The 12,586-nt window shown below is 36.8% G+C and overlaps 1 protein-coding gene across 1 annotated transcript in view; it reads right to left on the bottom strand.

The window, feature by feature from the left end:
• The window catches only part of TRDN (triadin), a 291,637-nt gene that overhangs the window by 240,741 nt on the left and 38,310 nt on the right, over positions 1–12,586 (bottom strand). The window contains 1 exon segment of the mRNA XM_078055860.1: positions 8,412–8,471. Coding sequence (XP_077911986.1) covers positions 8,412–8,471 — 60 coding nt within the window.

Here is a 12,586-nt window from a genome sequence, read left to right as displayed (position 1 = left end):
CTGAAATCTTGACGTTGTAGACAATATATAAGCACTATATTTTTCAATTGATGGTAGCAAATAAACTTAATCAACCTCTGTAGCTGTGAGACAATAAATTTCTATTATTTTAAGCCGTCCAGTTTTGATACTTTGTTCCCGGAGCCCTAGGACACGAGTACCGATACTAATCATTCAGGTTCTCTTGTGCTCTTCTAACCAAGTTCTCACCTGCTTCCTTGAAGACTGACCCTTGACCTAGGTCTTATGTCTTCCATTTTAGGTTCCAGAGTGCACATCTAAATCTTAAGCCATCTATTCCTCTAAAGCCTTCCCAGAAAACTGCAGTCAGACCTACTCAGCAACTGAGGCAGCCAGTTGTCTCCTCCAGGATCTCTGTTTGTGGACTACTCACGTGATGGTATAATTGTGTGTTTGCTGTTTTAGATCTCTCATTGGACTAGGTCTTATTCATTATTGAATTTTTAGTGCCCAGTATGGTGTTTGGCACAAATTAAGTACTGTGAATAACTTAATGTGTATTGTTGCCTAATGGCTATGACCAGTTTTTTCCATCTAAAATAGCTGCCTGTGAGGATAACCCCGTTTCCACTGACTGGTCCACTTTGATGTTGACCGCATGCCATTAATCAGCATACACTTCTGCCATGTGAACTTCTTCCCCGCTCCTAAGGTCAGTTCTTCACCTGAACACTAAGCAATTCAGGTTGATGTAGCAAATACCTATTGTTTTGAATGCCTAAAAAAAACTCTCCTTTTGTCTAGGAGCCATCTTGGATAAAGTTCTCCCATCTAGTTATACGTTTATCAACCAGGTTGCAGTCTTCTAGGAGTAAATTGACATGTTTAATAGTTAAATAAAAGCCTGTGTTATCTGAAAAATAACAATAAAATTTGCAATTGCAAAAAAACCCAAGGCAATATGCAATAAATAAAACTAAATGGAAGAAAATAAAAAATATATTAGTATTTATCTTTGGATAATTGGCTGTGGTTGTTTTTCTTTCTTTTTTGCATTTTCCAAATTGCCCAAATTAATCTGTATTACTTTAATCTATATTATTATGTTATAAATTTTATTGTTTTTCCTAATTACATGTTACAGATTGTCTTTGTTTTAATATGGAGCTTACTATCAAATTCTTCAATTGTTGCTGACCGAATAAATTTGACATTACAATAGCCCAATTAAAGCTGAATAATTATATATATTTGAAAATAAACATAGAAATGTCCAAGGAAAAAATTGTCAATAGGAGTCAAGTAGAGATTAGCAAAATAGGGACATAAATGCTTCATTAGTTAGTTCATTCATTATTTCAATGTTTATTGAATGTGTTTCATGTGTTGAATACTTTGCTAGATGTTAGAGTCATTTTTAATTTGATATAAGCACATAAATTCAGAGCTGGTAGGAATCTGAAAGACCATTGAGCTCACATCTTTTTGTTTATAAATAAGAAAACACAGAATCACAAGAGGAAATGTCAAAAAATGACCTAGAACATACATGAAGACAGACATAGTTCCTGCCTTGACGGTCCATCTGAGAGTCAAAGAAATGAACAGGAGACATGCCCAGTGACTCCACAAGAAGGGCCTGCTGGCCAAAGAGAAGTGTGCATACAGAAGCACAGAGCTGTGAGATGGCACTGGAGCCTGCTTAGGGACTGTTCAACAGTGCAGCTGCCTAAGGCACAGGCACTGTGGGTAGGTCTGCGCTGTCCTGGTGGGGGCAGCAGGCGCCAAGTTGAGAATTGAGGGGGTTGAGGAGGAGGTTCAGAGTAGGAAGTTATGTGGAAAAGCACACAAAGCTGGACATTTCTATGGCTATCACTGATCATATGAGGAGAGTCTTCTACGCCATGGTAGAAAATATGGCTTTCATCTCTAAGGCACTGTGATGACAACAGTTGGTTTGAAGCCTGTGAGTGTCATGATCAGCATGAACTTAAGGGGTAATTCAGAGAAATCAGCTAAGAAATGACGGGTCTTAGGAGCACCTGGGTGGCTCAGTCAATTGAGTGGCTGGTGCTTGATCTCAGTTCAGGTCCAGATCTCAGGCTCATGAGTTCAGGCCCTATGTTGGGCTCCATGCTGGGCATGGATCCTACTTAATGAAAAGAAAGAAGGAAGGAAGGAAGGAAGGAGGAAGGGAAGGAGGGAGGGAGGGAGGTAGAGGGGGAGGGAAAGAGGGATGGAGGAAGGAAAGGAAGGACTGTCCTAATCTAACTGAGAAATGATTGTGGAGGAGATAGCAGTGGAAGAGGTGAGAATAGGATAAATTATAGTAAAGAGGGAGTATGACAAGGGACTGAACAGGACTGCTCTTTGTGTTGAAAGAGTTCAAGATGTCTATGGCAGGACTGTCACTCAAATACCTTCTGAAATGAGTCATATTAAATGTCCACTACAGGAGTGATAAGAGTGGTGAAGACTATGGTAAACAGTAGGTGCAGGACCCACCTAAAGACATCCACTTGTACATTATTTTAAAATACAGCCTGGTCACTGGAAACTGCTGTGGATTGTACCATGAGTTTAATTGACAGCGATTCTAACCCTGGTTAATCATTTGAATCATTAGAAGAGCTTGACTAAAACCCCAGCCTCACCTCCCCAAAAACATTAATGGTCCCAGAATGGAGTTTGCAATGGCTATATATATATATATATATATATATATATATATATATATATATTTTAAACTATCCAGATGACTCTAAAGTCCATCAAGTCCATACCACCTCTGACAATAATGACCCTTCCTTCTGCAGCTTGAATAGCCTGGGCGGATAGGATATCTATTATTGTGACCAATAATACAGAGGGATGAAGACATTCTGTGTAGTAGAACTTAACATGGGCTTCAAATACACTGAGTGAAAGAAGTCTGTTAGCTATCTGTGTTAAGTCAGATGACAGTTGTGTAGGAGGGTCCAGAGACTTTTCACACTCTACTTCTTCAGTCTTTTCAAATATCAAAATTAATTAACCACTTGGGCTCCTAAATTAATCAATGTTTTAAATGAAATGTGAAGAGATTATCCAATATAAAAATACTTGAGATATTCAGGTCATTCTCAAGTTTTTGATTTAAGGTACATGCACACTGAGTATGAATTTTTAATGAGTTTATATTATAATATCTTAAGGAAATTATGGCACTGTCTTGGCCACACATAAATGTTATCCTACTTCTAATATGACTAAACTCTTCACATATCCTCATCAGGAAAAAAACAAAAAGAAACAAATGAACAAATATCTGGCTTACTAAAATAAACCAAAAATAATGGAATGAAACCTGAATACTTCCTCCAAACCTGAATTCCCTAATAATAATTTTACACCTTACTTTTGCTATGCTGATGGCTAAAGTTTTATAAAAACTCTTATGACAATGTTGCTATAGTAAATTTGGTAAATTTTGCCATTCTGTGATTCCTACCTTTAAATACTTATATTTTGTACTTGGCTATCTCTGTCCTTTCTAGTATCTGACTAGTGCGTACTCTTGTTCAAGAGTAGCTCAGTGGGGTGGTTTAAATAATGACCCCTAAAAATGCATCCATGTCTTAATCCCTGGAACTGTGAATGTTACCATACATGGCAGAGAAGGATTTAGCAATGTGATTAAATCAAGGATCTTGAGACAGGGAGATTATCCTAGATTATCTAGGTGAGCCCTAAATGCAACCCCCTATATCCTTATAATAGGGAGTCAGAGGAAGATTTGAAGACAGAAGAGAAGTCACTGTGACCACGGCGGCAGAGATTAGAGTGATGCAACCACAAACCAAGTATAGCAGCCCCGGAAGCTGGAAGAGGCAAGGAACAGATTCTCTCCTAGAGCCCTTGAGGTAGTTTGGCCCTGATGACAACTTGATTTGGACCCAGTGAAACTGATTTTAGATTTCTGGCCTCTAGAACTGTAAGATAATAAATTTCTATTGTTTCAAGACACCACATTTTTGGCAATTTGTTACAGTGGCCACAGGAAACTAATACACCCACTTGGCATTTCTACCAAAAGAATAAGTACTGTCAGGTCTCATTTCTCATTTTGTTAAGTGTAGCAATAATGGCGAGGAGACCTAGAGGTGGATCCAGTTTATTAAGTACATGACGCATGCTGTGCAGGGAGGCCATCAAGCAAGGCAAGTTCAGGCTCTGTGGAAGTACAAGCAGATCAGTGAAGTTGATCAGCAGATTACAAGGTCCCAACTGTGGGGCGTCAGAGAAAAATTCAAGATCCTCCAGCTGTGAGAAAATTCTAGTACAGACCCTTAGACACAATGGAGCCAAAAAGAAGAAAGAAAATGAGAAGGCGGGGATAGTGGGAAAGCCACGTGTTCTTAAGTTAGAGAAATCTGAGATTAGCATTTGGCTCTACAACTTAATAAACACGTGAGATATTGAGAAAAATCATTAAGTTCAGATAAACCTCAGTATTCTTAGTTTTAAGTGGGTTTGTAGCTACCATGTTGGATTCTTCCATGAAGATTAAGTAAAACATTAGAAAGCATAGATTAAGTACAGTATTTGTTTCTTAGTAGATAAATGCTTGTATAAGATTTTTTAGGAAGGGAAGCAGAAATACAGGGGTGAAGTGGCAAAGAAGTTAGTTTAGTGTTGTGTTACAGAATCTTGGGATGACAGATCTTAAGTTCCTTCAGTCTATGATCAGATGGATATCAAGTGGTCCCAAATATAGGATGAGAAATAACGCAGATAAGAAATCTGCAAGGGATTGTCACTGACCTAATCAGTAGTGATTAAGAGGATTAGTTAATTGACTGATAGTTACTGTTGAAATTAAAATTTGCCAAGAATTCTTTGAATAATTTCATATATGCATTTCATAATCATTTAATCTTCACAACTGTATCATACCCATATTACATATGAGAAAATAGAGGCAACAAAAATGAATTAACTTGTCCAAGGTTACATAGGCAGTAGTTCCTAAATTTGGATTCTGACTCAGATTAATTCAAGTTAATTCAAGACATTTCTAAAAGTAGGAGAAAATAATGGTGACATCCTTTTTTGTCAAAATCATATACTGTGCTCCTAGCTTCTTATTGGATAAACATGTCTGAGTGTTTACCATGAGCCAGGGAAATGGTCTTTAACAATCATGACTCGGACTTTTAACTTATGCCAAATAGCACTAGTTTCTATAATTCCCTACAATGAATGTATATCTTTTCTTTTAAGGCTTATGTGTACATAGTTATTTGTACCTATGAAGGATATCCAAACTGTGGACTACCAGATGAGACTGACCAATATTTCTTGTCATTTGTCATGTGGCTCTGCATTCCACAATGATTATCCCTTCACCTGAATTACTCATGGGCTGTGGTCTCTAGACTGCCTTATTCATCTCCATCTGGAAATTAGTTCTTAGAGGTTAGACAGAAATATATTCTAAAATATTTGGCTTTAAATATGAGTGTATTCTGCAAGATCATTTTGACCTATAAAATCTTCCATTAGAAACCATCCCCTTGGAATGGAATCAGCATTCTTCAAGCTAACTTCTGCCACAACAAAATACTCAGTGCCTACAACTCCTCTGGCATGATGGAATTCCACCTGCCCATCAGGGCCATTTATATTAGCAAAAATTTGGTGAACAGCATCTTCAGTAATCCAAGAACAGTTAAAATGTGGTTGTAAGTTTCTTTTAAACAAATGGAATAGTCCACTGAATTACTATATTAATTCAATATAAGGTCACAAGTACAGAAATTACTGTGATCATATTTATAAAATAAATTACAACTTATTTTAAGTAGGAAAAAAAACCCAAGGTTAATTAAAATGTAAACATTAACTAACATGTCAGAGCTTATGCCTTAAAATCAAAATAAGTACTTATTGCCAGATTAAGAATTAAAGGTTTGCTCCTCAGTTCCATGAAGCTGGTGCATTTTCCCTAAGAAAAATATCTGACAAATTAAACAGGGAAAAAATAGGAACAAAAGTTACCTTAGCTTCATGAATTAAAATCATCTCAATAAGGTGGATAATTATAAAAGTTATGAAAAGAAGTGGGGATGGAAACCAATCCATTGACACTTTAAAAATGAATTAGATAGCATATTTATACAGAATGATTTTGGAAATGTATGTTCTCTGGGACTACATATGCTATGGTTTTCTATATTCCATTTGATGAGTAGATCATCTACATGTAGAGTTCCAGGGCTTTCCAAAAGTCTTCACACTCCTAAAACCTTTTTGAATACCATATAAATCCCTTACAGGAGAAAAAAAGAGAAAGAGACAAAGAGAGACAATAGGGTGTGATCTAGCTTCTATCACTACCAACATTTTTATCTCCCCCAGCTTCACCAGTACTAACCACCTTTTTATTTTTTTCTTATTTTTATTTTTTACCAGCTTTTTAGGCTCAGATATTTGCTGGCATGTCTATAACCATCACAGGCTATTAGTACCTTGGATATATTGTGTCTTTTCTTATAAGAGTTCAGATATTTTGATAAAAAAGTAAATTCCTAACTACCTATCATATATAACCATAACTGATACGAAATGTGGCATATAGAAAACATATTTATCTACAGATGTGAATAGTTATAAAACCACATTTATTTTCACTGAACTACCTGGAAATAAAAAGCAGGCATTATTCTACCTGGATGAGGAAAACCAAGCAGTAAAATGGACTCTTCCATTCATACTGACACAGAAAAAATACAGAAAGAAGAAACTACCTCGAAAGCCTATTTAAGTCTTCAACAGCTGAAGCTCCGTTTTCTCTTTCTTGAGAAATATTCACTTTCCAAAATATATTTGGTCTATTCGGGGAATCTATTCAGGTACTAATCTCTAACCCAGGCTTTGAGAAATTTATTTTAAACTGCAGCCAAATTCACTGTTTTAATTATGCAAGACTCACTAGTTTAATAAGCCCACTCTACAGCCCACTGCTCAAAGTCTTTAACAGCAGGATTCTAATAGAGCCAGGTCCAAAATGTAAATGGTGCCATCTGCATCACCATATCCACTCCAGCAGCACTGCTATTAAATTAACAGTACAGTCTGCAAGATAAAACAGCAGAGACTCCAGTCATGTGGAACCAGTTGAATTTCTGTTTAACCTCCAGCAGATTGAAACACACAGTCAGTTCAGTCAGGGCTAGCTTAGTTAATCCATACCCAAGAGCTGTGTCCAGTTTCCCTGACCAAAGGAATTAGGGACCAAAAAAAGAAAGGGAACAGTAAGAAGACATTAGTTCCCTAAGTACAAATATAAATAGGTTTCAACTGAGTAAGCGTCAATGTCCTTGATTGTATAAGGATTGGCTGATCAATCTGGATTGAATTCAAACATTAGGATTAAAGACATTATAGCTGCAGAATGATTTAAGCTCTTCACAAAAAGGAAGTACATAAAGCATATTAAAAATGGCATTTTAATATAGATTCACATATTGGTATAATTTAGGGTTAAGTAGAACTTCTATTATTTGAAACCGTACTATTTGCAACTTTGGTCTTCACTGCAGGTAATTTTACATTAGCGAGTTTTGACATAATAAATATTAGACAAGATTCTATTTCTATCTGGAAAAAAATTATTTCCTTTTCTGTCCAGAGCACATATTTGCGTGATATGGAATTATGAGATTTTAATTTTTGCCCTGACTCACTTAAAAAGCATGCGAGGCTGATCACTGGGGAATCCTGAGCATATTTAGAAATACATCCCTTTGAAAGCTTTTGTTTCCTATACATTTCTTTAAAGTTTTATGACTACAAGGGCCACTCCTAGAAAAGAGATGCTTGTAAAATGAGCAAGACAATGCTGGCCATTATTAACAAGCCTCTAATGCAAGACTGCAGTTCAGTTTCTGGATTCAGTTGAGTTGAAAGGGATATTAATCATCATGTTGTCACTGTCCATGTACCCCTTGAGGCTGTATACGAACGCTGCGGGGCCATCGCAGTGTGCAGCGAGGCAATATAATGACTGCATTTCTGTGCCAACGACTTTAAAGGTACTGCATGGCATAAAAAATTCAAGGTTAAAAAAAATTGAACTTTGACTTACTACAGTAACAATATTCAAAGAAGAAAAAGTATTTACTAGTAAGTCAACAATTATATTTACAGTACTAGCTTAGAAGGAAAAACCAGTTGTAAATAATTTAAACATTGTCACATGTTTTGAAGTTACTTTGATTCCAACAATTAAATATTACTTATATATTTATACCTGAAATTAACTGAGAAGTAAAGGTACTCATTTAAACACTATCAAAAATGTTAAAACAAGGGAACACTCGACATGAAAATTTTCCTTTCTTCCATACAAGCACACAAAATATATATCCTAAATAAAAATAAGAATAAACACGAAATTAAACCGTTACCTTTAGTTAGTATTTTCCTTTCAGGTTTCTCCTGCTTTTCAGTCTTTTCTTTGTGTATTTCTAGGAAAACACAGAATTTGTAATTTAAAAACTTTTTTTGAAAATGTACAACATATAAGCTATAGCTATGATCTAAACTTTAAAATTCTACCATGAAGTCTAAATTTTTCCTAAACGGAAAAAGTCATTGTAACATAATGCTACATAAATCACTCATTTATTGAAATAAGGAAAAAGTTGGATTTACCTCAAAATTAGTGTTATTTGAAAAAGCGTAAGAACTTACATAAATGGGGATATTTTGTCACCATTTTCAGTGCTAAAATTGATCACAAGCTATAATTATGTTTTATTTCAATTACTCTCAATTCAATTAAGAATCCTTAGTAAGAATGTCATTTAGATTGAGGAAGATTTCATTTTTACATATTATTAAGAATTTGTGAAATGAACTGTAACTACCTAATAGGAAATATATCTCAGAAGTATTGACTCTAAGCTATGTTTATAATCAGAACTTGACATTGCATTTAACCAATAATTACTGCATGCAGATATGACCCATTTCACGGAATAAGTCAGTTGTTACATTTTTTCCTAAATATCAGGTTTTAACAAATATATTTAATTTGCTGCTAGCTTCAGTATACATACATCGCCAAGGCTTGGAAAATGAAGTTAATTCTGAATTCGCAGTTAATTTGGATAGACCTAAATTAAATATTAGAGTTTACAAATATGATTACTACCTCTGAAAAGTGACTTAATAGCGTGGTTTTTCTTAGAAAAACGCTAATGAGTTTTACTTATTTATTTATCACAACTTTATTTCACAGATGATCTGAGATGGTTCTAATCACTGTACACATTTTAAATTCTCCATTCGTAAATGTGAATTTGCATTTTGTGTAATTTTTCCAGAAGCCTAAAATCAAGACCAACTGTCGGAAATTCCTAAGTATCTTCGGAAAAGACAGTGACTTTCACCTGTTAAGGAGGTAATCATCACTGTGAAAATCTCCCCCCTTGTCTGCCCCATGAATCCCCCAACACACTATTTACAGGGCCAACCCTTTACCCTTAGCCCATCCCTGACTTTGATATGGCAATAGAGATACAAAAGAGTTAAGATACTTAATCACATCTCTGGTAAAATGTCTCCAAGTTTCAAAGAAAGATCTTCAAAACCCATAGGAATCCATTTTTCTGCCTCTCTCACCATTTTTTAAAAAATCTCTTCTCTATAGGTCTCTAAATCCTACTCCAAGTGTGGTGTGTGTGCCAGATATCTGCTGGCCGCTTACCATCAACTCTTTCTGAGTTGGGTGAATCATTATTTGGGGGTAGAGTGGAGCTGTTCTGTGCAAGCTCTGGTATTAGCAGCATCCCTGGCCTCCACCTGTTAAATGCACGTAGCTCCACCCCCCGTCATGACTATAAGGAGTGTCTTTAGACATTGCCAATGCCCTCTGTATGGCAAAAATGAGCTCCCAAGAACATGCTCAGATGACTCAGGACAGTATTACTTTTGCTTATCCTGTGCTCTTGGTTTCTACACTATTTCTATAATTATGAAACAAGAATGTGTTACACTGTAAATTATCGTATAGAGGTATATGTATGAAAAATTTTGATGTTTTTAAAGAAACTGTGCCCAGTTTGCAAAGACACAGTAAAGTTGTATCTTATAGGCTATAGACAATAAAGCTAACATAAATCTTACTTAACACACAACACACAAAGAATTTGTATCTTTAGAACTGCCTAAGGATATGAGATAACCAGAAATGTTGAATGCAGAAATGGGATGAAATTTTCTAAATTTTCACTAGCTAGACCTATACTGCCCCAGGCAGTAGCCACAGGACTTATGTGCATATTAAGGACATGATATGCAGTTTGTCCAAATTGAGATGTGCCATAAGTATAAGTATACACTGGATTATGAAGACTTAGTATAAAAAAGAATGTAAAATATCTCATTAATGATCTTATATTAGTAACATTGGAATGATACGATCTTAGACATATTTAGTGTGATCATTTTATTTGTGTGTCAACTTGGTTAGACTACTATCCCACATCATTCAAATGAACACTAATCTAGGATTTGCCATGAAGGTATTTTACAGAAATAATTAAAATCCTTAATCCATAGACTTTAAATTAGCAGATGATTCTGGATGACGAGGTTTCCTGGAGAGAGGGAAGAAATTCTGTCTGGGGATGACAGCTTTCATCCCTGCCCATAGATTCAAGTTTGCCTGTGATTTTCCCTGCCTGACTACTGTCCTATGGGTTCTGACTTGCTTAGCCAGTCCCCACAATCACATAGGCCAATTCCTTGTAATGAATTTCTTAATACATAAATATATCTGCATAATCTTCTACTGGTTCTGCTTTCTGGTTGAGCCCTCACTGAGACCCTGATTAGGTTAAATAAGACACATGATTAAAATTAATTTCATATTATTCTTTTTACATTTTAAATCTGTGGCTACTTGAAAAATTTAAGTTGCATGTGTGGTTCACATTATATTACTATCAGACAGTGCTGGTTTAGTCCTAGGAGTGGGCAGATGACCTTTCTAAAGCCTTAGTCATCCACAGGGTTAAATCTTTACAAGTGAAAAAGCAAATTCAAAATTCTCCCCTGTCAGTACTGTCTTACTTCCTCCCTTCTATTCAGACCAACAGAGGCTGTGGAGATGATTGGTGCCTTGTATAACTCAGGCCAATAAAGCAAGTAAAACACCAGAGATTTAGAGGAGTCTTTAGATATGCCAAGGGAGTCACCTTTAAGGGATAATTTCTTACTCCTAGTAAGGGTTGATTTGAATGCAGAAATGGGATGAAATTTTCTAAATTAAAAGTTTACATGGAATGCAACATTCATTGTGAGACAAGAAGGCCTTGAAATTGTCATTTAGAAGAGTATTTTTCCTTTAGAGGTAGGCTTGCGTGTGTGTGTGTGTGTGTGTGTGTGTGTGTGTGTGTGTGTGTTCTGCAGACATCTGTTTGGCCACTCAGAAGAACAAAGCAGAGGTTCCGCAACTCCCACAGGAGGATCAGACCTGAGTTAGAACTTTCTGCAAGATCAGGTCTGGGTAATCCTGTCAGAGCTTCCTAGCCTAACTCCTTCTTGGGAAATACACTGGATAGGGTGGCAGTTTGTGGGACTACACAACAATGTTGGTCCATAGCTGTGTTTGCTGCAAGGTAGGTGGAAGTTTGCACATCAGAGAACAGACATAAGAAGCAGTGATATGAGCCACCTTGGCACCCCTTAGCTCTAGCTCTTTTTTTTTTTTTTTATTTGATAGAGAGAGAGCACAAACGGCGGGGGGGGGGGGCGCGGGGAGCGGCAGGCAGAGGGAGAGAGAGAGAGGGAAAAGCAGGCTTCCCACTGAGCAGGGATCCTGATGCAGGGCTCGATCCCAGGACCCCGGGATCACGACCTGAGTCGAAGGCAGATGCCTAATGACTGAGCCACCCAGGCGTCCCGCTCTAGCTCTTTTGTACACAGAAGCATCTCATCAGAAGGGAATGAGCTCTAGATTGTGACCAGAATTGAAATGAGCAGGCGTCCATCCTGGAGGGAAAAAAATAAAGGGAAAGAAGACAAATCTCAACAAGATTGGGATCAAGAAAACCATTCATGAAAAGGCAAGGGGGATATGCGTTGCCTGCACCGTTTTTCAAACCCACGGGAGGGAGGTAACCCTAAGGAGGAAGGTAAAATCCAGCATGTTGGCTACTTCACAATAAGTTTTCCTTAAGGAAAAATAAAAATAAGTGAAGCTAAAGGAGCATGAGACTGGGAAAAAAATGGCAATGCATCTCTGAGTATTTGTTTTCCATTCTATGGTAACTGGAGGAGCCGATACAACCCAGTTCTGTAACTCAGACCAATCTCAAGGACAAGGCCCTAATATTTTATTTCCCTGATTCTGAACTTCAGCCTTATGCAAAGGACAGCCTCATTGCTCTGGGCAGATCTACTTAGATTTCTCACAAGTGGCGGCGGGGGTCGTGGACTAAAATACACACACATACATAAAATCTTTACAGCTCACAGTGACATATGATGACTTACACAGACATATTTCTGCAGGAACATCATCAACTAATTTTTTAACTGATGATCACTTGGAGACCATTAGTATTTCTACAGC

Source organism: Halichoerus grypus, chromosome 9 (assembly GCF_964656455.1).
Source record: "Halichoerus grypus chromosome 9, mHalGry1.hap1.1, whole genome shotgun sequence".
Lineage (NCBI taxonomy): Eukaryota > Metazoa > Chordata > Mammalia > Carnivora > Phocidae > Halichoerus > Halichoerus grypus.
Note: the sequence above shows the minus strand (reverse complement) of the source record. Positions and strands in the feature narration are given on the sequence as shown.